Raw genomic sequence first — 27,994 nt, 5'->3', positions numbered from 1 at the left:
ACGGGATTGGCAAAGTTTCAGTACCGGTAAATTATACAAAAAATCTAGAAAGATTTCAGCTTACATCTCGTCTATCGTTTAAAGCGGCCTATTAACGCCTGCAACCATTATGTTTTATATGAACCTCGCAAACTTTTAAACACGTTCTCTTGTGATACCTGCGAAAGTATTCAATACAATTTCCGGTAAGATTTTTGCGGACAATCTGATCGATTTCTCTTACATTGTGTGCTGAGACTGAAACCTTGCAAAAAATTGCTGCAAAGCTACAAAGATATTTCTGATTTCCTAATCGAGGTTTTCTCAATCGTATCACTTTCAGAATAAATTTATACATCTTAGAGTCATTATATCATTCATACAGCTTTTTGCCAAGAGGTTGTCCTACGAAAGCGTAGAAACATGCGCGATGTCGCCAGATAATTTCACGGGTAAAGGTTCTTTACCATTGGCTCATCGCAGTTTACAGGCTGAATTTTTTCAGAAAAAAATGGAGCCTATGAATTTACGACCTTTTTCTTCTTTCAAGCTTCCCATCGCCAAACAAGGGTAGTATCAAGAATTTAATCAGACAACGAAACTACCATTACCCATAAAGTCATCTGGAACTATCGCGTACGCTTTCGTTCATTCGTCGCTTATTGAAACCTTAGCCCGCATCAGGCGTAGTTTTAGCGAGCGAATGCACAGTACTTTCTTCGTGAAAATTGCGTATACCATCTTTGATTTTTTACCGCAGCAGAAGGCTGGGGAGAGAAAGTAATTCGTGCCAAGGGGTTGAGTGACGGTCAAAAGAAATGAGGAGGGTGGGTAAGGTGGTCTTCTCACCTTTCTCCGCCCCCTCCCCCCATCGTCCGCTTTAACTCAAAATCAAATATGGCCGGCTGGTCGATAAAACGATCGCGAGCTTATATGGTGACGTTAACTCGCCTTAATGATACGCCTGCACTGCAGGCTGTTGAAACCTAAGCCATATCCTCCAAGACAAAATGTCTCTCAAGCTCTCCACGACTGAATAACTAATAGTAACTCTAGCCTTAAGTAACCTAGAATGTACTTTAAAATCGTCGGAGACTCGGTAGTCCAGTAATACAAAATATTCAAAACAGTTTCGTTTCCAAAAAAGAATTAACTAATGTAACATTATTATCACCGGGGCTCCTAGACCTCTACGAAATGACAGCCTGTGTCCAGTCGTTCAAAGGGGGATAACACTATGCAACGGATGAAACGCTATCCGGTGGAAAAGTGTAAACAAAACGAACTGCGCTATCCACCAGATAAATGTTTACTCAATGGATAGCGTTATGCAACCTTTGAACAACCGGGATCTGAACTGTTAGTTAAAAGTGGTTCCAAAATACAATCTCGCCTTTTCTTGCACTGCTGTGTACCACTGTACGAACTAACTGACCACCTGGAAGAAGATTTCTGACTTGTCTAACATGAGTTTCTAGGAGAAGTGACACCATATCGACCCAGAAAACTGTGGGAACAGCAGCGAGTCAAACGAAATGACCTATTCGTATCCAAATCGGAGCCATTCGTAATTTGTATCATCCAAACAGGGCAAGCATTCTGTGACCGTTTTAAAATTTTTGATTGAATACTTATTCGCTAATGTATCGTTTGTTTTCTGACATCACCTCTGGCCAATTTTCGACGATGTCATTGTGGCTATGCACAATAGGTATCGTCAGTGCAGAAAAAAAATGCGACAAACAATTAAAGCAGATATGACCTACATTTAAAATATCTCAGTATCCTTTTGCTATTATCAGTTTTAGTTCTTCCCGCTCTGCGGTGAATTATAAAATCTTAGAGACGTGTCCAGTCCTTACACATCCGTATCCTTGTCATAAACAAGGCCTCTGGACTCATTATTGTCAACGTCCACGTCGTTGTGTCCTTTAGTATGGTCGTTGGCTGTACTGGCCAGAGGGTCACGTTTTGGTAACACGGGGGACTCCTCTCCTGACAGACGCACAGACACTTTCTCCTGCGTTTTAACGTACATGGTCCAAGGCGAGACGTCCGCCTGGTTCTTTTCTGGTTGAAACAAGATTACATACCACTTGGGGAGGTAGATGCAAGCTAAGATGTTGACTGCGAATAGGAAATCCACAAAGGCCAAGCCAAAGATCTTTCCTTTTCCATTCACGCCGTAATTAATCGTGACGTAGAGGAAACAGATCACGTACCAGTTAAACATGCAAAGCGACGTCCAGCGCACCTCCATGTCATTCTCGGGGGTGATTTCCTCGCTCATGGACATGATCGAATACACGGTGGCCACCGCCATGATGTAGAAAATGACGACCAAGAAACCGAATCCCTCGTGGATGGAACACTCGATGTACACAGTAAAAGGGTCATCTGTGGGGTGGCGTAAAATCTCGTTTGGCAGAAAAATCGCTATGACAATTATAACACCTATGTGGATGAGAACTGTTGCTATGGCAAAAAGAATGCGCGGAGTGCAAATGCACTGTCCCCAGCTCTCCTTGATTTGACCCTCCGCGTCGTAGTACCGGTTTTCAACGAATATGCATCTAGCTATAAGGGCAGCTAAAGGAATGCCAAGTGCTATGATGAAGAACGCTCGATAACCCTCGCAGGAGGAGGTGTTGGGTTTACTGAGGAGGGGGACTGGAATCAAGAAGAGTATAACAACAAAAGGCAACAGAACTAGCATAGCATTCCTGGCTCGACGCATCACAGGCGTGTCTCTGTTTCTGAAAAGCACTACTGCAACGTAGATGCTAAAACAGATTCCCACCACCATGATGAACAACATAACCAGACTGCCGGCGTCGCTCCAATAAACGTAGTCTTCAAAATGGGTGATGCATTCAGTCTTTGCAGCGTTGGCTGTGGATCCCGATAGACAACGAGTGCATTTTAATGACTCGTCCTCTGTACTGATGAAATTTTCCGCGCATGGTAAGCAGTGCCAACAACACTCAGACTCGCCTCGGGTTTTCTTCAAGGCTTTGAACTTTCCAGGTTTGCATGGATCATGGCAGATGGATTTTGGTACCTTGGTTTCCTCTGTATTCCACTGAATCCCTGTCAGAGGTCGCATAGTCAGTTCTGAGTTTTTTGTACCTGATTGCTTCCAGGTTCCAACAGAATTGAGCTTAAGGTATGTCCGACCTTGAGCTGATTCGGCCGATCCATTTCCAGGAGTTTGTAGTATTTCGATTTTGTACTCAACATCTTTCAAGTTTCTCTGAGGGTCGAAACGTACCCTTTGACCACTAAGGCTTGTAAAGTTTACGTTCTGGATGAACTTGTGAAAGTCGTGTACTTCTGGGCAGTTTGTCTTACACTTTTCTCGTGCGGAGAGAGCGTGAGCCACGGCAAAAATAGAATCAATAGTGCAGGTGGCGCTGTATGCCATCGACTTTAACTCAATCACAAGTTGCTCCAGCAGAGTCGTGTTCAACTGGACGACAGTGGGTACCACAGAAGGGGTAGTAGTTGGGGCTGATGTGGACGGTGCAGGCGGAACTGTAGATGGAGGCGCCGTACTATTTTCGGTGGAGTTACTCTTTTGAGGAGTAGTAGCTGCAGGTGGCTGGGTCTGGGGACTGGTTGTAGTTCTCACAGTTGGTTTCGTATCTGGTTCAGGAGAGGCTGGACCTAAGGACACCATATCCATAATCCATTTGTTACGGCCAGGATTTGATATCAATTGTTGAAGATAACTCTTAAACTCTACAATCGTTGCGGACGTACCAACTTTAATCATTCCTTGAGCTGCTGTATTTTCGATCGAAAATGCGGCCGCGTTGTCCCATGACGAATCGGTTCCGATCCACGTTACATCGTTAATTTTCTGCTTAAATGCTTCGTCAATGATGCTCTTGAAAAGGAGCTTTGAGGTCAACATTACAATCACTGAAAAATTTTTCTCAGCTTTCAGAGAGGTAATCAATGTCTGGACTTGTGCTTCGCTCGCATTTGATGCCAGCGAATACTTTTTACCGATACAGACAAATTTGTCTAAGGCCTCTTTTTCAAGAAGGTCTGCCGTGTACTTTCCCTCAGGGCTGTTGTCGTACACTACTCCCACATATGTCCAGTTCAGTCGCGTCGCTAGATGAACAATCGCCCTTAGGTTGGATCTGTCCCTCGCGATTGCATGAAATACAAACTCTGTGCGAGATATCAGATCTAGCTTTCTCTTGACTTGGTAAGTCGAAGCGATGCAGCTCATGTGGGGCGTTTGGCCGGTGAAAAGGATCAGCAATGCGCGGTAAAATGCGTCAGTATCGTCACGCTGTTGAGGTAGATCGCCCACAGCTGCAGCTAGAAACTGATCTTTAGGTCGGTGAGAATTAACCACCAGGTCCATGGCAGCTTTATCCGCCCGAGGACAAGTGTCCCTGATTTCATAACCTAATGATTTGTTTGGAGAAATAATTTTCTTCTCATTGATTTTGTTCACAGCAAACAAAATGGCCTCGACCGTCAAGATGCCGCGTAAGTCTGGTTTAACACACGAGTCTCCATTCTCCCTCTGATGCACGGGAACAAGACCGGCGACAATTGGCTTTTTCATGTCTCCGTTCGCACAAGTGAAGTTAATGCAAAGCGAGCAACATAACCCAAGCACGATGAAAACCGCTCTCGTATTAAATGCTTCCATGTCGAATTCGTCCTTCGTGCAGAAATTAAATCAGGAAGAGAACCATGGACTTCGTCTGGCGAGCCTGATAAAGTCAAATGAAATAACCAAGTTCAACGAACAATGAAAAGATTTACTCAATTCATAATCACCAGATAATTTGGATGATTGCGCGAATTATGAGTATAATCAAGGTTTCCCATGTCTAGTGCATGCTGTTGTTTAAAAAAGGCTTCTGATTTGTTTGTACATGAAAAAGATCTACGTACCTTGAATTATAAAGCAGATTGGAATGGATGAATAATGGTTATATTAAATTTCATTTTTGTATTATACCCATTAGTTCTACAGGAAGACTGAAAATTGAAGACTTGCCCTTCGTTGTGAATCACATATATCTTGACACCCGAATGAATCAGTGTCAGCTAGTGACAATCGAGCTCTCTTAGATCAAGAGCATTTGCATTTAACCCCAAACAAACATAATAAAGGTAATTATCATAAGTACATCTTGCTTTAGTAAGACCTGTGGGCAGCTGCTCGTTCATTTTTAAACATAAATCAAGAAATGTGAACTCTTTTGATCAGGTTTTCTATTCACTCGCGCTTCATGTCGTAGGTTTAACGAAAGAATACTACCCGCACCATATTACGAGAGCAGATAACTCACTATCGTTCAACGCATGAACTTTTTTTTTCAGGCGCCCCCTGAATTTATCACTGTCTCACTGCGACATGACACAAAAACGCATGTTGGGACTCTTTGTGACCGCAAATGCATAGGATTATATCAAAACAAAACACAAAAAGAAACTGAGAAGGGTCAAGTAAGAGCTGAGGTGCTTAGAGATGAAAGTGCACGTGTGAGGTTCTTTTTACTCAAGGTGATCTGTCAATGAACGGTGCCTGGATGGCCTTCCTTGTATTTAATTTACATAAAGTTGGAAATTGGTTTTCGTGTTAGTGAGTTTCGTCTGAAGGACAGGCCTGGAAACAGAACCGTGCTGAACAGAGCGGACCACCAAATATTTACTCACCGCACAAAGCAATGGTTTTAAGAGCTGACACGAGTCGATGGTGTTTCTTTGTTTTTTTACCCTATGGGCACTATCGCAGGGCACAAAACACACAAAAGAGACGTTTTTGTTTAGTTTAATCCCTGAAGAGAGTTTAGACGAAATGTGTTTGCATAAAATTATAATACAGCTGTAAAACATAGACCATGATTAAAGTTATTCTGGTTGATCCCGAGCGCTGATAAAAACGACAGTGCCCACAGATGAAATTGAATCATGATTCCACCATTTCGACTCTTGTTTGACAAGAAAATAACTGCAACATATCCACGACAATCTAAAATGTCAGACCGGATATTAATTGTTCTTTAATAAACTTATCAAGGTGTGTCGAGTGTTTAGTTGTTCTAGAAACATCGCATCACTGCCTAAAGCTATTTAATGGACGAAGGTTGAATTCTTCTCTGTTTTATGTTTTAGATTAGCAAAGGAATATTTAATAATAATGTCCGCGTTCTCTTCTGGTTTAGTAGGAGTGGAGATGACGAAAAAGGTGAAAAAGATAAGAAATAAATACTCTTCGTTGTGATCTTACACTCGTAATCCGCGACGTCAACTTATTCGTTGCAATTAAACACTGGAATTTTCTCCGATAACATTGCTAAATTAAAAAAAAATTGCAATCAGAAACTGTGTTTCTACTTGAGGAAGAACTTGCAGGAATATTTGTGTATGTCCACAGGGTCATCAGATAGTATGGAAAACAATTGACAATTTTCCTTTAATATCACAGCATATCAACAGTACTCAGTAGTGACTATAGATCTTTAACGTATGAAGGAGTAGAGGAGACTGTTTCTCAGATGTGCACTCATACAACAGAATAGTAGCAGAGAATTCGGGTAAATTAAAGGCACTTTTTTCGTACAGCTTTCCACTAAAAAATGTTGCTGTACCTTTTCGAAAAAGGACTAAATGGAGAACAGGCCAAAATTCGGTGATGTTTGGTCACAATGGATGACCCTTTTGTGTTTTTCTTTCATGTTAATTTTATTAGGTATGATCCTTTGAAGTTAATCTACGAATTAGTTTTTTATCAGCGGCGAAAATTAAATCTATCTATAGCTTCTGGTTTAGATGTTTTTCCACGATCAGAACTGATCACAGGGGTTGTTCCTGAGTTATTAACTCAGTTGCAAACCAAACACAAAATAAAAGAACTCTTCATCCCACGAAAACACTATTTAGGTAAAAATGATTAACTTTCAAAGAATTGTTTAGAGATCTTAGCAATCAAACCATTTTGCACTACTTCTTGAGGGAAACATAATGTAATATCGGTACATCAAATACCCTTTTCGTGCAAATTCCCAAAATTTCAGCGTGACGTTCCTTTTCGCCTGTTTGTGACTTTCAACCGAAAGTCATTCGTAAAGCAACGTTATAAAACTGAGTTTCTTTTTTTTTTTTTTTCGATAATGCCATAGAGTTGTTTGAGCCTACCTGCTGATCTTTTTCGTTAGAGCTAAGGAAGTAAGCCTAAAACTTTTATTGTATTCTACCCTTCACCGACTACTCTTTGAAAAGTTTAGTCTCTCGAATGCAACAGACAGTATCAGAATTTGTCATGACGCTCACTAAAAGTTCGCCCTCCAAACGTTCAAAAATTACCTCCGAAGAGTTCGTGACGGTCTAGGTGACTTACTGACATAAGTGTTGATTTTAGGTTGATCCTTACCGGCTGAATAATCAGGTATGGAGACGAGTGAGCCTTCTTTAAACTATGCTACGTTGCTCTATGCAGTTTTCTGCATGCTGTACTGAATTGCTGGATTGGAAGAACGGTTTCAATTCAACCGTCTTTGCAAAACGATGCGCTTTAAAACCATCTTAGACAAACTGAATTTGGTGTGACATGTTTCATCTTTCCATCGTAAGAATGAGCGCAGTTATGGATTTCCTATAAATCACATTTCTCCGACATGAGCTAATACACGGAGCAACAAATTGAGACTGCTGAAATCATACAGTGGATAAAGTTCCTGAACTAATACTGTGGATTGCATAATTAAGGTAACAAGGCGTAGTCCTCTATGCAGAAATGAACACCGGTTTAATTCGTTTCCTTGCGACTTCTGATTATTATTAAAGAAATTCTTTAGAGCTTATCCTCGCGCATGAAATCGAGATGAAAAAGAGATATTTCACGCTTTATCGCAGGCTTGCATGTCATGTTCAGAATGTTTGTCTGTCACTGCGATGAAGCTTAACGATATAATTACATGTAATGGTCCGCGCGTGCAACTAACCGGTTAATCTTCGTCAAAATATATCTTCTTACGAAAACATGCACTGAGAAGATTGGGGTCTGAGGGAATAGATTTGCTTAATGTATTTTTTTTTTAGATAAATGCGCTTAAGAAAAATCGTTCACCAAAAATTGTGAACAAGACCATCAAAATAACAGGTCTTCTAAAAACACTTTCCATTCTTTACGCCGCTAGTAAAACCCATTAAGACCTCAGTCGCGGTTGTTGTCATGATGCTACATCTCTATCACGGCACAAATTACCAACCAATAGCGTAGTGGATTAAACGTGGTCAGTAAATGCTGCACTCCAAATGAAGAGGTCTTGGATTGCCAGTGATTTCGAAACGAGTTCAAACTATCTTCGAAAAATAAAAAAAAGGATGTTTTCACCGTGTGCGTGTGAGTATAACGAAAATACATTCAAAATTAGATTACGCCTGGCTATATTTGCAGAGTGACCTTCCTGCGAGCGCTAATGATCGACTGGTTGTAGCGAATGCAGAACCAATAATGACTTTCTAGAGACTTTTGTAGCCTTTGTATTAGAGATTGCTAACAAGTTAAGCCAAGACTGGATACACAACTGATACCAAAACCTTCCAACGAAACAACATCTAGTATAAACTTGAGCGTGACAATGGAGCAGAGTGCTTACTTTGCAGAAGAATAAAGACTTGTTCTGCCAGCTACTCTAACTGCTGCACATACTGCGCAAATTAAAAAAACTGAATTTACAACACAATTCCCGAATTCTTACCGTTCAAGGAGAACTCCGCTACGGTTACCAGACGTCTAATGCAACATAGGCCACGAGCAGATTTTAACTAAGGCCTATGCTTTCATCGGAAACAAGCTACTGAGAACTCCCTAAAAACATGACAAGAATGTTGAAGGCCCAATCATGGCTCGCAGTCATTGAGGTGAAGATTACATGTAAACAAAATGAACAAGCTACTTAACATGAGGAGTCAAGTTTCAACATTTTCTCTTAACCTTTTTTTTTTCTTTCACCACAGGCAGTCCAGACGTACTGTTTCTAGAAAATGAGTGATACGTGGTGTTTGAAAAGTAAAAACATTGCTAAACATTGCCTGCAAACCTCCAGCGGAACGACTCTTTGTTTGCATTTGCATTTTCATGTTGTATCCATCACCTGCTATACAAACTATAGAGAATAACACCTCAGATATCAAAAAGACGAAAAAAAAATGCCACATAAACCAGCCAGGTAAAACGTGGAGGTGTTCAGCTTAAGGTACGCAAGATAACTCTCTGTGGATCTCAGTGGGATAATGACTTTCCCGGCTGACAGTTAAAATCTTGGCCGATACACACCCTTTTCGTCAAGGACGTGCAGGCTGAAATTAACCAAAAATTTTAGAACACAGTAAGATCGTACCGAGGCTGAGAGTCTTTATTTTTGCTGATTTTTTTCCTTTTTTTTTTTTTTTCAGTTGTGAGAAGTGTAAGTAAAGGTAAAAGAAATGCAAAACCATGGTCTATCAGGACTATTAACTCAATACATTTTAATAGTAACAATGCGGTTTTCTAAATGCACGATACACTCAGTTTGTAGTCGAACTTAATTCGTTTATTGAAATACTATACCACACAACTTTAAGAACATATGAAGAACGTTTTCAGGCTTAAATCACAAAAAAAAATAAATAAATAAATGAAATAAGAACGTCCAGCCTTAGCTCCAAAATTAGACGTTCTTATTAAAAATAAAAAATTGCGGTCACCGGAAAAATTTTTACGACAAACGGTTCAAATTTGTCAATTTTTACACCTAAAGGCAGAATGCTTTGGCCGTTTTACTGCTAACGGTAGAACCCATCGAAACCCATCCCTATGACAACAGTCCCCACGGGGCCCGTGATGGGAAGCAAATTAACCAAGAAACGCAAAAATATAGACCACGTATCGACCAGGACAAATAAGTAGACAATGATGTTAAGGCAAAAGAACAGCTTCTATTGAATCAGCATTTAAAATCTGTCGCAGTAAAATTAACATACAACTTGACAGACTGACCGGCATAATATAATCGGCAAACAGTATGTCTGAGCTTCCCGTATTTTAATCAGTAATTTAAGGTATTTGTTTTAAAAACACTGGCTTTTCAACGAACATTAACGTGCTTGTCAGTTCATTCACAGGCGACCCAAGCGTACTGTGTGTGACCCAGGTTTCAGTCTGTCTGGTGTGTGACTTTGGGTGTAAAGTTCATTAACGGCAATAACTAACATATTAAAGTGCTACTGAAACGTAATTTTCATATCCGAGATTTTTGCAACATAATAGAGTTTGAACATTATTTGCAAACGCTGTGTACATTTTTGGGGCCAACGCAAAGCGGAAAGTACATTTTTAACCATTCGAAGTTGACCCGCTGAGATCAAAATTGACGGCCATCTTGGCGCGGCCAAAACAGCTCTGTGACGTCACTGGTTGTGTACTTCTGTGAAAGAAAGGTAAAAGCATGGAGTGTGGCTTGCATGTTGAGAGGCCGAAAAAGAGGATTTCGGGCAAAATGCCATCCTCGTCTTATTCATTGGCGGCCACATCGGCATCTTGGCTATCTGCGAGAGGTTCGCCTGGATAGGGAGCAAAATTCCCGACTGATATCGAGAACGAATCTCTACCAGTCTATTTAGTTAATCGGCAACTGACGAGATCCACAAGATTAGGATCGAAACCGCAGTCTTGCCTGACCATCTACAGAAAATGTCGAAAGACAATTTTACGGCAGATGGGCTACTAAACGCCCCGGGCCAAGCAATGCCATTCAGAGAATGAAGAAAACATGGAAGCCTCGTACGACACCGCCACTAAAGATGATCTACTCGGCAAGTCTGAGGATAACGAACAAATCCCTCTGTACCGAATGCCTAGCAGAACATGCCCAGAATCCCTACAATATAGGGCGAGGGCCAAAATAAGAGCAGACGAGGATTTCAAAAATGAGATAAAGCAAATTCTTAACAACGCGGAGCAAGAAACAGTAAAGGCGATCATGTGCTTCTATGAACGTGAAATCGGTCGTTTTAATACCGAAATAAAGAAAAGAAAACGAGCCAAAATGGCTGGAACACTGAACACTAAGAACTGTAGTACGATCGAATCAGCGCGCGTGGCGCAAGCTGAAAGCAATCAAGACAACTTAACGATCGAGACAGTCAAAAAAATAGCTGTACATCTACAAAGGCGAACGATTCGAAAAAGACGCAATCCCTGATGCACGTACTCAGTGCCACACATAAAGCAAATTCTCATGAAAAACTGGCATTTAATAGAAACACAACCACTACTGAGTGAACTATACAAAAATCAGCCGCCCGTATCTTACAAAAGAGGGCAGCCGCTCAAAGACATACTCGTGAGGGCTAAACTTTGAATAGGCTACTCTAAACACACGCTTGGGAGTCGTGTAGGCTTGTCAACCCCATTTTACGCCACCATCTTCCTCTTCGCTACTGGAGACAACTTTGCTTCGTTCAGAAGAAGATTCACTTGACAAAACTCCAATATCTGCCATCTCCTTCGCCCACGAATACAAACAAACAGTGAGTGAAATAAACCACGCTATCGGAGTGAACGCAACCAGTGACGTCATCAATCCATTTCGCTCGGTACCAGGGCCCGGACATGGTTTTGTGTAAAATTTTTGATTTGAACGGTTAAAAAGGATATCTTTCGCTTCTTTTTGGCCAAAGCAAATTATCTCATGATGATCAGCATATTCAAAACTGCAGGTTAGAGCAAATATTTCAGATACGAAAATTTCGTTTCAGTAGCACTTTAAGATCGAATTTCAAGCGTACGTATGCGTTGTTAAAAAAAGGAAAAATTATAAAATAAAAAAGAAGCAAAAAAATTTAAAAGGATAATAAAAGCGAGGAATAAAACATGTGCAGTCTCCTTACCTTTATTCCGTACCCGCTTTGTTGCCAACGGTCGTTTTAACGCTGTTTTGGCGACTTTCTTTGTAAAGCGTGCGGTGTCACCACCAATCAACTGTATAATAGGAAAAATTATGAAAAAAATTAAGAAAAAATTAAAAAGGAAAATAAAAGCGAGGAATATATCGTATGAAGTCTCCTTTCCTTTTTTCCGTTGCTGCTTTGTCGTTTACGGTCCTTTTAACGCTGTTTTGGCGACTTTCTTTGTAACGCGTGTGGTGTTACCGGTCAACTGTGTATAAAAAAAAAATCAAGGCTGGAAACTTCAACCGGTCCCGAACACCAACCGTCGCCACTCGAAGGCCGATAAATTGCACAAAAGGCGACCGATCCCCCTCAAATTTCCACCCGCGAGAGTGCTTAGCTATTACCTACCCTTTCCAGTGGCAAAAGTTTCCAAATTCTGCTGCATCGATCTGAGAGCCGCTCCGTTTTACTACCCATTCTGGCTAAATCGTTTTGTAGGTACGCGTATCCTTTTGCCCTTACTACGGGATTCAAATACCACAGCGCATCAGGTCGAATTACACGCACGACTCCCCAGACGGTGTTGCTTGACAATCGGACAAACGTAACAAATTTCCTAACGATCCCCTGGATGGTCTTTTATTTGGTCACATTTATTAGATGTCAGAAAGCTTTCTCAGTATTTCATGCAGATTGGGAAAATATCAGTTTACCTTGCAGTCAAGGTCAACTTTCCATAATTTGGAAAGTACCATGTGATTGGCTAGGATTGAGAAAGGAATATTAATTTCGGTGGAGCGGGCGTTGGTGGAGTTTCTGATCTCTAATAAATGTAAGATTCAGAGCAGCAAAAGTAAGGTTTAGTCAAATTTTAGAATACTCCGTGCACTGCATAATCTTAGCGAAGGAAATCAAAGAAGGAAACGGTTACTCTGGGCCGTCTAGGGTCACGTTTTAGTCGTGTACGGTTACTCAAGCGTCACGTTTTAGTCGCTTGCGGTTTTTTGTCAGCTATTTCACAACTGTCACTTTCCACGCAAATAAAACAATGGTAAAGGAATGTTATTTTCGATTGAAACCACCTGCTGGTGGGCAAAGGCAACATCAGTATTTAAATGAAACTGTCTATTTTGTGTCAAATAATTTGGTTGAAAAGTAAGAGTAAAAAAGTATGATAAAATACTACTAAAAGTAAGATTAAATGTAACTCGCCCTGTTTAGCGTTCATTTTACCAATCCATGTTTTACTAATCCATGTTTTACTAATCCATGTTTTACTAATCCATGTTTTACTAATCCATGTTTTACTAATCTAATCCATGTTTTACCAATCCAATCCATGTTTTACGAATCCAATCCAGTCCTTATTTTACTAGATGCCCAAAAGTTACACACAGCACGCTTGGGTCGCCTATGGTTCATTCTACACTAAAATGAGTTTTAATCCTAATTGACGGACGACAGATCAGTAAAACCGAGCGCTCAAACTTTACTTAACATTGGAGATGATAGCGGCGAGAAAACAAATGTTACGATCGTAACCTGGATTTAAAGTCGGATCAGTCTGAAACACGAGCTTTATAGTTCGGCCCGGACAACAGATAACGGACTACGGTGGATTTCGAACTGTGTTTAGACACAGACTGAGGTATGACAAACAAGCTCTTTTACAGACGAAAGGACCGGGTATTAAATGCCGACCGAATATGATTGGTGTACGTTCTCTAGGTCTAATTAATGATGGACGAGCCGTGAGCCGTAAAAGCTGTTTTTAGTGGCGAATTTCTGTCGGACTCACAGTGCTAAAATAACTTGTTTTGATGAGAGTTTTCAGTGTCGATATTCGCGAGTTTCTTGACCTCGAGAAGTTGTACGTGTTTTTGACAACTTAAGAGCACATCCAGTTAACGACAAATTGAGTCTCCAGTTAGCCTAAATACGAGGAAAATAATGAAGTTTTGATACACGAACGTGACTTTCTGGTTAAACATCAACATATCAATGATTCACAAATCCAGACAGGTTCCAAAATGGAATTTCGATTGTTGTCATTCGTGACCCATCGCTTTCCGTTTTCTTGATGTAAGTATGAGTCGATGTTCTTGTATCTGGCTAAAAACGGTCAGCGGTCCAGCCAGAGATGACAGGTGTTCAAAAAATATTGCAAATCTTCGAAGAAAATAAACAGCTGAACGCTGATAATATTTTCAATGGAGTTTCAATCCTTCTCCCAACAAAATGAAAAAAACATTTTACGTATTTTGTCTTTTCACGTCGCTGAGGGGAAAAGAATACAGAAAAAAAAAAAAAAACTTACACGTCGCATGACCCATAATTAATTTCAATTTGGCGTGACGAATTTTTAAGCAGAAAATATCTGAAGAGGGAAAAGCTTTTATTTTAGTAGGGATGAACACGAAAACGACACAAAGCGAAAACTAGGCTTTAAATGTTATTGAGGTACATGTATACGTGTTGTTGTAAATAGCGATCACATCAGAGTAACTAAATAAACATCAGAACAGTAATTACTCTACTCTAAAGTGTACTTACCATAAGCCTCGGAGGCCGCGAAGATCAGGGAAGAGTATTTACAAATTTTCTCCGACTGGGAAGCATCTCAGGAAGTATTCGGGCATTAACCCCATCCATAGTCACGCAAATATTTTTTTCTAATATGAAACAAAGACAAAAATCAAAACAAGAAACGAAAAATTACATTATATCAATCATTGACATGATTCGTCTGCAATAATCAAGCGTTGATTCAAGCGCTGTGAGCATGATTTGTGATACAGAAATGAGTTCTCATCGGGGGGGGGAACCTTTTTGCTATCACACAAAGCGGAAACAATGCCCACGGAAGAGTAGATCTATTCAAGACCCCAACTTTGTATTGAAGGTTACCTAAACGCCATCAAAGAAAGTCTGCCCCAGTTGATCAGCTTCAATGGCCGGATGCAGGAAACCAATTGTTTTCTGTACGGGTCTTAATTTGAATGAACCAAATCATTTATTTCCCTCAAATGTAAGCCATAAATTATTTATGGAAACGTGCGAGTAAATATAAATGGACTTTCTTTCCTTTTTAGTCAAACGAACGCAATTATCCACTCGAAAAGATGGCAGCAGCTTTGAGCACTCTGCCATCACCAAAAACTTACTGTCACGATATTTTGTCCATTCTTAGCCGATATCTGTCCATAATAATTCTATTCCGCAGTCTTCCATTTTTGACAGGTGAACCGATCAAAATTATGATGTCTTCCTGTCTACAAACATGACAAAATGTTAAGCGATCCTAATGCAAGGTTTTCTCTATTCTTCTTTTTTTCCGCGATTTGTTTTGTTTTTCAATAATCAATGCCTTGCGTATTTCCAATTTATCTTTTCATACAGTCTTCTAAAAAAGAGAAATAAAACCTAACGCGGCTCTCATTAGCGCAAGCACGGAAGTCTTCTGTAGTTGTTACGCAGGAAACTCTAATGGATTATATTGCCTATCTTCAGTATATATCTTGTCTATCGGTAAAAATAGGATGAATGTACGTCTAATTTTATCTACAGACAAAGCCAAAAGTAAGAGATGTGACTTTTTTTAAGTTCAAGAACTGATAAAATGAGGAAACGATTTGACGCCATTAAAATAATATATGGGTCTGGGACTTGAGACATTGTTGTAAGAGGCAACATACAAGAGGCAACAGTTGGACTGTTGTGTTGTGCCGGTGAGTAAAATGAGAAGAGTGCTGAAGAAATGAATCGGTGAGTTTTCACCGCCTTAAGGCAATAGTTCAGAAAACGAAAATGAAGGATCTTTCAATCTCGAGGAGTTGTGGAAACAACAGACTTACGTTTATATACGGCATATCGTCTAAACTCATTGTTCAATTCCCTGAAACGCATTAGGCCCGAACATGGCGATAATAAACAAGGCTTTTTTAACAAGAACCCAAGCACAAAGTAGTTTTTTGCATTTGCTAAGGAAAGTCTATATCGGCAAGTGTATGTTTTATCGCGGACAGTGGACTGGGAACTAGGGTAGAAGAGTGAGAAGAGCCGCAGGGGTGGAGAAATGTTCTGTCATTTGCCTTCATCACCGAAACGTGGCGTCGCGTTTAAAACATTCAGGTCATTTCACAGTAAAACAAGAACAAGATTCAACTTTTCACCAAAATCCTGCTTTCATATGTCCCACGTTTTGGAATAGTTAGAAATGTAACCTTTTTACACTAGTTCAAACTTCCGACCATATAATTTTTAGACTCTTGCGCACGCACAGTGTTTGACCATCCACGTTTCGTTTCCTCTTCTCGTCTTAGTATTTTCAAAAATAGCACTTCTCGTGCTTTGCGATCCCCTTTACGCTGAAGATAGTCAGTTGCAACTAAAAGTACTGAAACAGTAACTACACAAATCATTGTTGTAGCATCTTTGTAATGATGAATTTCGACTGGAACCTCCTCACACAAGTGCTAGCAAATGACAAATAACCTAAAGTTTCAGCTCGATTAAAAACCGTCAAAAAACTAATGATTTTTCAAAACTGTTCATTGAATATACTATTTGAATTGGCAAATCGCTTGTTTGTTACCCAGCTGCAGCTCATTATGCTGTGAGCAAGACTTCAGTTTTTTCAAATATTTATTTCTAAACGGAAATGCATTATTTCAAACCTGAAAGCTTGTGAATAATTTTACATTCAGATTCTGGCTTTCCCAAAAACGGCTTGCTTTTGCATAAATATTTAAGACCATCTGAGAAATTTTCCGATGTAAGTAAAAGAAAAGCTTCTTGAGAAAACAAAATCCGATTTCGGTTAGAATAAAGTCCTCAAAACAGACTTTCTTCACATCTAAATGGATGACAATCATCCATCGAATCGAACAAAAACAAGTGAAAACCATTCCGTTTGTTTCCACAGAAAAGGGAAGGACAGCTTTCCCACGCCACGCGTCCATATCTTGCACAGCCAGTCAACAAAAGAATTGGGAACTGACAAACAATTCAGTATCACTCTTAAAGTGTTTGCCCATTAAAAGATAACTTTACACTTAATTTCTTCGCATCCAAACCGACAGTATCTCAAGAGATCATCAAAGTGACCTATGGCAATTATAACTGAAAGTAAAACTTCTCTATAATTCCAATCAGGTAGTCATCGAGAATTTACCATTTTTTTTTTTTTTTTTTTTTTTTTTTTTACATCGATATCAACCATGTAGTTCCATGCGGCTTGCAACGGCCTCTCTCCGGCGTGTCCAATCAAAGCTTGTTATTCCATCAATTTTAATCTATACATCAGCAAACAAAACTGATGCAAACCTCTCCAGCGTACACTGAGGTGACGGAGATTCCTCTCTCGTAATCTAGCACTTTGAAACCTTCAACAACTTCATCTGATAGCCTCATGATACCATAAGCATTTTCTACGATTATATAGGATGCTCTGATCAAATTAGCACGCACGCAAACCTATAGGAGTCGTTAATAATCGTGCTCGACCCAGCGCAACACCTAATCGTACATTTTTCTGTTTTATTCAGCCTTTTGTCGATGTTTCTTCCGGCGCTATAGAGATGTACTGTTTTTTTTTTTTTTTTTCCCGTTATGATGCGCATTTTGGGGCTATTGTGATATTTTACTAAACCGTTGACCGGTAAATTCAAAAGCAACCAGTCAACATCAAACATGGCCTCACAAGATCAATACTATTATTTTCCGCTCAAGCCTCAGACGGAGTTAAAAAGAATATCGTCTTAATTTGTTGATTTTTTTTTTTCTTACTTATGGCTAAAATTTCGCGAAACCGCCTTTCGTACTCAATTATCACTCAAGGGAGTTCGAAATTTGCACTACAACAATGCTAGCTTTGATAAAACTGCCGAAAATAACAAGACTCCTGTTGCTGCACCGCTGATATTTCTCAAAGAATCGATCAGCGTCACGATATTTCCCTTGCATTTTCGCACCGCAAAGAGGTATAGTCAACTTGAAGGAATAGACCTAATATAAGCGTGAGAAAAAGAGAACTTAAAATGTTATCAAAAACAAAAAGGGTAAAGATACTATCACAATATAACTTGAGAAGATCAAAAAATTATTACAAATGGAAAACTTTAAAATTTGAGTTACAATCTGTCACTCAGCAGTCCGTAGCGTATGAACCACTGTGCACGCTAGCACAGTGCTCGAGAGACGATACTCAGATGAAGATGCTATTCAGGTATTCCTCGTGCGGTTGAGTTTGGTCTTTTCTCTTTATACCATTTAGTTTTAAGAAACTGGTAAACACTTGACCATTCTGGTCTGACGGCGCCAAGTGTTTTCCAGGTAATCACGAAAGCACTCGAATACATGTCATTTTTTTCGCCATTGAAAAACACCAACCTAAAAAAGGGTAAGATTTGACGGCGCTAAGTGTTTTTAAGGTAATCACGAAAGCAGATGAACACATATGTCATTTTTTTCGTCACTGAAAAACACCAACTTACAAGGGTAAGATTTGTTGCAGAGTGCTACAACTGAGAGAGGTGACAGAATGAATGATGCAGAGAAATTCGGTGTGCAATTCGATAAATTTTATTGGCAGCCAATTAGACGAACGGAAATGTAATGAAGAGCCAATGAGAACGTGAAGTAAAAACAAGCACTGCCTCAAACGCGGGAAAACGCGGGCAACCATGTTGAGATTGGTTTAGCTTTGAATCTGATTGGTTGAAAGGATGGCGTAAAGTTTTCTGGACCAATCATTGGTGAGGTAAGGCAGAACCAAAGCAATCCCGGATCACTTTCGACACTAATTGAAAATTGCTCTAAAGGGAGGGCTAACAAAAACTGTCTTGGTAAGATGCTGTGTTTTGGTCATAAATATGGATAAGATTTCGGAATATAGTTAAACCCCATCCAAAGTATTCCAGGGAGGGCCTCTTTATAGCGATTAGAGAGGGGATTGAGGTTTCTCTCAAGAACAAATTATTAATTGGCGCAATTAAGTACCCCTACCACGCTATTTGGCATATGTCAAACACCACTGATGTGTTAATTAAGTAGATTTCAGCACCTTGCGAACAGGAACCGCGACGGACAGATTCTGCTCGAAATACGAAGTGTGTGGTGATCATAAAAAGGAGACATACAAATTCCGGTAACTAGACAAACAGAGAACAGAGGATTAGTTTCACATTTTCATTCAAATATATTGGACTGAAATCGATAAACTACCGGCTTTACAGATGTAGACTCTTTTGTGTTGGGAAACTTAACTTTATTCTGGACAATAAGTTCTATTGTTTACTTTTGTCATTGACTGAAAACTTACACCTTTAACTGAATTCATCAAGCTTGAAACCCCCATTTTTTTGTGATTCATTGCGCAAACGCATAGCTTCCACAGTCAATAGTGCAGGACAGCTGTTACATGAAACTTGTTACCTGACCTTGCAATTAACGACAAGTTTTGTAAAGTGCATATGTAAAGCGTCTGAAATAATGATTTGAAGGTTAGAGGGTTTGATTCATGTTGAAAAACTTGGAATTTCTTTTGTCCAAGAACGCTTCTGTCATTGACTGAGAAATTTCATCCTTCGTTGCATACTATTGTCTCTGTTATCGATGAAAGACATAAACAGTCCGACAACATATTACTAGCTTAAGCATGTACGTTGTAAAGTAATATGTGGATAAATTTCACATTTTTGTTCTGATTACCACTTGATTGAAGGATGTAAAAAATCTTGAAACAAATTGATGTACATCGTCACATTTCTTTGATTTCTATACTGTCTCTAGAAGTGGAATTTCATGCCCCTCAATAACCTCAAGTCACAGCTCACCGGCTCTAAAAGGTTCAATTTGCAAAATGAATAATTCGATAAAGACAACAAAAGATTGAATGAAATACTTTGTAGTTCATGTCTTAGTCTGTTACCATAGATTTAAGGATTGTTTGGAAACGCTTCGAGCCATGACAAAGATCTCTCGCTGTGCATCACTCGATACATACTCGACGCAATTCTAATTCGACCATTTGAGCGAGCGATACGAACAGGACGTACGCATATTAACCACAAGTGTGGATTGAGGTCAAAACACTGGGAGACCTGGATTTCCGTCACTCAACGACGCCAGGTCATGCAACAGCGCTTATACGGCAGTCAGACGAATGCGCAGACGTTTTAGTTCATTGGAAACACGGCAGATGAATACGTCCGTGACAGCCTTATAAGAAACATTAAACGTACGCTTGGCTAACAATTAGCACGTCAGCGGCGTGGTTCTTGGCTCCGGTACAAGTCGCTCTCGAAAACAATTCACCAACATCGCAGAATCGTTCATCAATATAAGAGCTAAGTTTACCACAGCAGAGAGTCAAAACTCTTGTAAAAGGTCGCATTTATCCCCACTTCAAATCGCTCTGCTGGCTCAAGGATATTAAGCCAGAGTTGTCGACGTGACTAAGCGCTGTTATCATATTTGAAGGCCCTGCTTAGTGTTATACAAAGATTGATACAAGCGAAGAGTGCGAAGCCATTTGCAGGTGACCCAATCAGTCGGAGTGCGCTAGAGAGCGTGCCTTTCTGCAATTCATGAATAATTTGGAGCCAAGTGAGTTATGTGAGACTGGAAATGCGACGAACAACAGTTCTTCTTGCAATTGGAATTCTAAGTTTCATTTTGGCCGCTTCAGCTAGAAAAGGGAACCGTAATGAAATTGCTGAAGGAACAAGACGAAACAAAGGTATAGCTCAGTAAAGTCTTCTGCTCTTGCACGTTCGATTTCTAAAACGTGTCTTATGGACACGGAATATGTTCTAGTTCTAGACTGCGTTACGCGCGTTCATCTGATAGAGGTTACCAAACTACACTAGCTTGTTGTAGGAACTGTGAAGACTGTCCGAAGCCATTCTAAGGGAAATGTCTTCAAAAAAAAAAAAAAAAAAAAAAGCCAGGACAACAGCCAGATAACAATAATAATTCCACATTTTGAAAACGACATAGTCTTATTAGCTTTTTCTCATTACCATCGACTTGCTTTATGTCATCTGAAGCTAAAGTGATAAATTGTTCAACCAAAGATGTTCAGGGAACGAGTAAGATTATTCCGAAAGACCATGTGCGCCTTCGTCAGTTAGTGGGCTAATATCTCGTACAAGTGTGGTGTTTTTAAGTACCGTTCAGAACTCGATCAAAGCGTTCCCGAATTACCCATGTTTTATGTTTTTGTTGACATTCTTTTCAGAATTTCGTAGCGAAATGCTACTATGCCATTCACTTAAAAAAATCCAAAAAATCCTTTATTGGGCTTAAATGATCGCGAGTAATCCAAGAGCAAATGCTTGCAGATTTTTTTGATATTGCTTATTCTGTTTCCTCCTCGATAGATAAAACCTCACCAACGGCTTGCCGACGAACTACCCTGTGCTGCAAACTTGGACGAAAGGCTGTGCGACTTGACTACACGTCGTCAGTTTACACATGCAACATCGAGGCTCTGGTACAAGGTCTGAAACACCACAAGTCTGCAAGTCATCGACTTCGCAAGACGCACAATGTCCAGGCGGACAGAATGGATGCTGCTAACTCGCTTCGCATGTCACATGGATTTCGCTGGCGTTTGAACCTCTGCGAATCTCAAGGACCAGTACAAAGGCGATGCTTTCAAGATTGCTGCGAGCTTAGACTTCGAGAAAAGCAAGCCAAAGCAAAAGCAGCCACACAAACACAAATGCAAAGCGCTTCTACAGAGTTGGAGACACACACGGAACAAACCTAGTCTTTTTAACAAAGTCTTCCGAAGTAACACGTAATCGTTTACATTCTGAAGAGAGAAACAGGACAGAATGAACGGATAATTACCTAAATGGTTTTGTATTTGATCCATTTATACCGTGTCCGTGTTTTGATGCCATTGGTAAAGTTGTTTACAATTTATTTTATTTCTAAGATAAAAGGCAGTCGAGACAAATTTATAATATTCGTGGAATTCTTAATTGCCATTTAAGTTCCCATTGCCGATTTACGTCTTTTCTGTTGAAGAATGTGAAGTATTTGGATTCTCTAGGAACGTGGTTGACATTTGCGTTAAATAATAACGAAATGACATGTATATTTTCATCCAACTCTTTTATTTTGTAAAGCAAAATGTTCGTTGTCATTATGTATCTCACTAGGGTAAAACAATTTATCTGTAGAATTGTAACAAAGATCGTTAGGAACTCAAATCGACTTGAAAAGGGTTTTAAGCCCTTAGGCATTTAAGATCTCCTCAATGGGTGGAAAAAGCGTAATTTCTTGTCCCGATCTGAATTCTAGTGTTTACTAAATATATGAATAATCTAATTTAAGACTGTCTGGTTTTATGGGGTTAATGACGGCAAAGAGACTATTAATATGTCGGCTGTGTTGTTTAGTATATCTGAGCTGTCAGCATTACACGTTTTGATGATGTGCTAAGTCAGCCGCGTGAGTAATGTATAGCAAAGTGGAGTTAAGTGGTAGGAGGAGCCGAGCTACTGACAAATGTTGGTAGAGCATCCATTAGCATTGTTATCACGCGATCAAGGAACTGTTATTGACGCGCTGCAATCGTCCAAATATCCATCTGCAAAGCCACAGGATTGCTTGGCCTCTCGAAACTTTAGTTTGTCAATCAGAAAGACAGACGAGAATAAAAAGGATCGGAGGGAAATTGTTAAGGCGTCATTTGTGAGTAGTTACACGAACCAAGACACGTTTAGCGTCAAGAACAAGTCATGTTAAACGTATGTAGTAAAACAGAGAGATTTTCCCTGGAAACTACATGCACTGCTCAAGCGCTGTTTCCAGAGAGCAAGGCAATCTTAAGCAACTTAAGAGTAGTTCAGTGGTATTAGCGGGTGTAAACTAGCAATACAATGAGTAAACTGAATACTAGTCACAGAGATAACAGATATACGATCAAATATAATACAGATGAATGATTTGAGTGAGTAATTGCCTTCTCCAAATAATTCTGATCCACTTCTTTTGATAATCTTCTAAGAACTCAGAGCTACACCTTTGATCCAATTAACAATTCCATTTTGGTTTGCACCCCAGGTCCCGCTAAGGCTCATTTTTTGGATAAACGTCCCTCTTTCATTAATTAACATACGCAATATAATTCACTCTACCAATAAAGGCACCTCAGGGCGGACGTGCAAGCAGAGTTTGACTTAATTTTCCTTTTCCTCTGAATAGGATTTCTTATCTTGTTTCAGCTATGTCCCTATATTGATTCCATTCAATTAAGCGTTTCTAGGCAAAATCAGACGATTACGAAAAAAGTTAAAAGAAAAATTTGATGTAATCATTACTTTCTGCTTATTCTTTGTCCCCATATAGTCGTAGAACCAAAGTATTTGGATACTACAGTGAAACATGATCTCAGTTCTTATAGACTTATACTGCTCCTAAGTGATGTAGTATCAAGATGATCTCGCGAGAAAGAAAAAACGCTGATGTCCGGAGGTCAAGAGTAAAAGCAATAATAAGCTTCATAAAAATGTCTATTATTCAGTGAAGCGTGTGCATTGACGTCCGAGTTCCTTCCTGTGTTATAAATGGGAAGACTTAACGCGTGCACGTGCAGATTCCCGAATCTGTTTGATTACACATCTGATTGGCTAATTTTCCTTATACCAATATCAACACTATCTTTTCATAAAACATCACCGTTGAAATCTAGTGCGAAAATTGATTTATGAATTTGTCGGTCGATGCGAGGAGTCTTTGCAGATTCCAAAAAAAAAAAAAAAAAAACATTCCAAAGTGTAAATTGGATAAAAAATTGAAATTCCTTCATCTGGAGTAAATCCGTAAGTAAGATATAGAATGTTTATTCGTGAGGGTATTTTTGGATTTCCTCGACAATGATCTCACTCAGCAGACATATAATTGAAGTGTTCAAAACACCAGCTGTTTGCATCGCATAAGTGACTTACGAAAAACCGCTTTTTGGCTTAACACTAGCATCTTAGTTCCTCAGTGAAGGAAATATAACTGTATAGGCTTCAAATATGGCCACAAAATAATCGAACATTCAGAGATACCCGCACTCAGTATGGCGAGCTTTGATCTTACGTGGAGGGGGAGGGAGGGGAAATGAGGGAGGAGGCACTTGTGTTCCTTTTCGTTCTCAAGAAGATTGAAACTTATCACGTGATCACCGAGTTAAACTCGACACTTGCATGACGGTCAGTTTAGGAAAAGGATAGAAATAGATCGGCCAGGATTTGACGAATTAAATTATTCTCGACCGCAACAGCCTTCCGACTTAATCTACAGAAGAAGTGATTCCAAGAAGTAATTCCATCCCTCACGAGGTGTGCTTGGATCTTAGTGACCTTGGTAGGAATTATATTAAAGATTATAAATCAGATGATGCTTCCATAGCTTTACATAGATCCTTTGATCCTATGGTACGCACTGAGTCAGGATATACATTTGTTAGAGACAGGTTTTATGAACCGAATAAATAATCGTCGCAAATTGGTAATATTGATTCAAAGCCAATTGCCAAAGCTAGAGAAAACTATCCCAATCTAGTCGAGAGACTTATTTCATCTTCCTGTTTTGAATTTGATTTAACAAATGCAAAAATAAAAAAGAAAATCGTAGCGCTAAAGCAATTAAATCATAATCTAAAGAAGAATTGTAATTTGACCCAAGGTTGACATCAAGACCACATCCAAAAGACCGCGGTTTGATTTCTCCGACTACTTCCACCAAACGTTTCCGTTTTCGTGCTTACGCAGTTACCGAATTTGGGACGTAGAGGCTCTTCTCGCAACTAATCTTTCTTTTATTCCACTTCCCAAAGTAATTGGAATTATCCAAAGAGATTTGAACCAGTGACAAATAACTGAAATCTTCTTTCTCATTATCGTCTTATCGCATTAACACGTTTAAAGACACTTCCTCATTACAGACGCGACGTTTGCTTCTTGAAACCTGTAATCTCTGGGCGGGACTTTCAACAAATTTATTTAGCAAACCGTCCAGACTAAAAAAACCTTTAATCTAGGTCTCAATATAATTAAAACGAACAGATTAGTCAAGGATTACCGGAAGAAACAACGCCCAGTTCACTGAGCTATGGTTTCACCGCGCCAGTTTAAGCTATTAGAATAATTTAAATTTACTCACTCTTGACAACTGCTCATGTCAGTTTGGCTTCCTGTATTATGAGTAGTCGCGGAATTTTCTAAAAGAGGTATGATTCGTACGTCTCTGTACACATTGGTCCACGCAATACTCAGTTTTATTTCCTGTATATAGTGTGAAGCAAACTGAGAAAACAGGGTTGGTCTAGAGTGCAGGCAAACTCAACCCAGAACTGTATTGAATGTAAAAGTCCTGGCAGCTTGAGTGAAAATTCAAGGTCGAGAATAGATTGAACTTATTTAGATGACGAGCTATGACAAGTTCGAAATCTTTTGTGTCAACCTACACCGGAAAAGATTAAAAATTACTCTTAAGACGGATTCCCGACAAATTATTCCATCGGGCGAACTAAAGTGGAATGAATCCAATATTTAAAAGGATAATCGAAATAACAACTAGAAGCCTATCTCTCTCTTTTCTTCTGACCTAGTATAGGTATCAATTCAATCGATTTAGTCTGATTGGATATCTTTTCATTTTGCGGCATTATCTCTTAAGCAAGTTTAGCAAAAGCATTAACCAAGGATACGTAGCTCCATTTTCTGCCTTTAAAAGCACACACAACCCACAATTCCTCTATTCGCTCCGACGAAGAGCTAATGCTCGAAACGTCAGCTTTTGTCATCGTTACGGTCACCAATTTACCATTTCAACTTTGTTGATATATCCAAATTATTTTGTTACCCCCACCGACGCAGCCCCAAACAGTTTCTTTAGAAACTATCAGTCTTTAACCAAGGATACGATTTATCACTTTACTTCAGTAAGGGAAGCTTCTCTGGGAAACTTTCTCGACCTTGTTATGGAAAACTTGATGGAGTAGAATTACTCTTTAATCCCCTTAAATGTGTCCCGCTTGGCAAAAGCCCTCGACCGAGTCATCTACACCTGCAAATTCAGTTATTGACAAGTCTTTCCCAAAGAAGTCTCCTTTTACAAATAATGGAATGTCTTCGGGGAGCTTTTCATACTTTTCATATCTCAACTGCTAAGGGCAAGGACAAACCTATTTGCTGCCTGCCATTGTTGACACTGTCGGGATAACGTTGTTGCCGTGCAGACCTGAGATCCAGTCGAAGGTTTGCGTAACGGCTCCTAACCTCTTACGCGTTTAGATAGGGATACGTAAGCAATTCAAAGTCGTCTGTAGCTTGTAGCAAAAATAAGCAAGAATTTAAAATCTGCCGTGTCTACCTATTCTCAGCTAATACCTCAGTTTTTAAAAGTTTTTAAGTGTTCTAAGCCGATATGACTGAACTAAGTCACTCGTCAATAACCCTCCAACTTAACGTTCCAGATCCAGGAACTTTTACTGGGAGCGGCCTAGCGGGGGGGGGGGGGGGGGGGAATGTAAATTAACTTCTAGACCAATCCGAGCCCCGTCTCACACAAAAAAAGGTAGCCGTTTGAGCGGTAACATGTCTCATGTCGTTGCAAGGATTTTGGTACTGTCAGACAAGTAGCAAAGAAAGCCCTGGGGTATGATGGGGAACGGACTCCTTCCCCCCCCTCCTCTTCAACCATCCCACCCAAACATCCAACTGGACTGAGGGACAACCCTCTGGTGATAATGTACCCAAGGTAAATGTCACAGAACGTACCACGATATCCACAAATTTACATTATTCTGCAATATTATACACATTAGGAATCAGATTCATGTAAAATGAAAATTTTCTTACCATGATTGTCCCATACTTTTGAATTCTGGAATCCCAGCGTAAGACGGATTTCGAATTTTCCCGCAAAGGTTTTGGAATCAAGCAATAATCTTGAGAGGAGAGGTGACATCTCATGCGGTACGTTCTCATCATTGAGCAAAAAGTGCTCAACTTACTCTTAATGGCTGCCGGCTGTGGTATTGTTGGCATTGTCGCCCTTTGCTTTTGACGATGTTTTTGCTATTTTTCCTGACATGAGCACTGTCACTGTTGTTGTTTCTGTACTTGTTGTCGTCGTTGTTGCTGCCATAAAGATTGCCATAGTCGTCTCTGTCATGCTGCACTGTCGTTCAAAATTTGTTTCGAAAGATTCCATTGTAAAATCTAACAATGCTCTTGATTTCACATCGTCACTTACTGCTTACTTTGACTTCGGCTGGGCACTTTGGGATAATTCGCAGTGAACTATCGAATACGATGCTGTACACGAAAAATGAGAGAAAACGGGAGTCAGTATAAATTATCGAAAACAAACACTTCGAATTAACAGTCAAAGACGATCGACCTTTCAAAGATTCAACTGGTACGGCAGTCCTTCACCGCTCAAGTAATCATTAACTAGCTGAGTAATAATAATATAGTTACCTAGTGAGAAGTATCGGCGTACCAGTATAGTGTAGAGTCTAAACTGTCAGTCTACATTTTGCGCCGAAGCAAACAATTTTTGACTTACGATGATGGCGGGCCGCCGTTTGGCGAGAAAGGTCTGGGCCGAGTGGTTGAGACGCCTCATTAGCACTTGGCTACAATACTTCGAATACGGTTGGCCAAAGTCATTCAAGTTAGTACTAATTCAATTAATCCAAAGACGAAGAATTGGAGGTTTTGGAAGTTTTTCCCCTTTGTTTTCTCATGTTCATTGCTCGCCGCACTTCTTTTCGTCACAATTCTAGTCCAGTGCTCTTTCGGTCAATACTTTGGAAAAGACCATCTAGCAGCATCTGCGAAATCTGAGTCATTGAACGGCAGTTCGAGTTTACAATTGAGCACGAAATATAGTTAGCTCCCCTTGTGAGAGAGGATTAAGGACAGCGCAAAAAATTATCTAGCGTGGCCTTCATGAACGGATTATGAGGTTTGAGGTTTAACGAAGGGTTTAACGATCACCGAAAAAAAGAAAACCATCCGATGCCATTTGGAGCGAAAAAGAACGAGATCAATCACATGTTCTTAAAGGCTTTGATTACTATATCGTA

The 27,994-nt window shown here is 39.8% G+C and overlaps 2 protein-coding genes across 7 annotated transcripts; one reads left to right on the top strand and one right to left on the bottom strand.

Annotated features, from left to right (window-relative positions):
- Position 1: 1 nt before the first annotated feature.
- Positions 2-27,940, bottom strand: LOC111340388 (metabotropic glutamate receptor). 6 transcript variants are annotated; one of them, XM_088736203.1, is made up of 5 exons: positions 27,384-27,940; positions 26,760-27,218; positions 14,446-14,564; positions 11,890-12,157; positions 2-4,718 (listed from the first exon to the last, which is right to left on the bottom strand). In XM_088736203.1, exon 5 carries the CDS (start codon positions 4,652-4,654, stop codon positions 1,838-1,840), a length of 2,817 nt encoding a protein of 938 aa, XP_088592329.1. In that variant the 5' UTR covers positions 4,655-4,718; positions 11,890-12,157; positions 14,446-14,564; positions 26,760-27,218; positions 27,384-27,940; the 3' UTR covers positions 2-1,837. The 6 variants fall into 6 exon arrangements, with proteins under 6 accessions (XP_088592329.1, XP_088592328.1, XP_088592330.1 ...); XM_088736202.1 differs by lacking the exons at positions 26,760-27,218; positions 27,384-27,940 and adding an exon at positions 14,800-14,910; XM_088736204.1 differs by lacking the exons at positions 26,760-27,218; positions 27,384-27,940 and adding an exon at positions 14,800-14,910 and having other exon boundaries at positions 11,890-11,980.
- On the top strand, positions 19,936-22,853 carry LOC111340389 (uncharacterized). Its single transcript, XM_022947237.2, has 2 exons — positions 19,936-20,632; positions 21,276-22,853. The coding sequence occupies exons 1-2, from the start codon at positions 20,521-20,523 to the stop codon at positions 21,665-21,667; spliced, it is 504 nt and encodes a 167-aa protein (XP_022802972.2). The 5' UTR covers positions 19,936-20,520; the 3' UTR covers positions 21,668-22,853.
- Positions 27,941-27,994: the final 54 nt, after the last annotated feature.

The sequence above is a fragment of the Stylophora pistillata genome, chromosome 10 (assembly GCF_964205215.1).
Source record: "Stylophora pistillata chromosome 10, jaStyPist1.2, whole genome shotgun sequence".
In the NCBI taxonomy this organism is placed as follows: domain Eukaryota; kingdom Metazoa; phylum Cnidaria; class Anthozoa; order Scleractinia; family Pocilloporidae; genus Stylophora; species Stylophora pistillata.
Note: the sequence above shows the minus strand (reverse complement) of the source record. Positions and strands in the feature narration are given on the sequence as shown.

Excerpts from the sequence above, each read along its gene's own strand:
- LOC111340389 (XM_022947237.2), top strand. The coding sequence starts at position 20,521 with ATGCGACGAACAACAGTTCTTCTTGCAATTGGAATTCTAAGTTTCATT. Across the intron at positions 20,633-21,275 it reads AGGAACAAGACGAAACAAAG|ATAAAACCTCACCAACGGCT; the intron begins GTATAGCTCAGT and ends CCTCCTCGATAG.
- LOC111340388 (XM_088736203.1), bottom strand. The coding sequence starts at position 4,654 with ATGGAAGCATTTAATACGAGAGCGGTTTTCATCGTGCTTGGGTTATGT.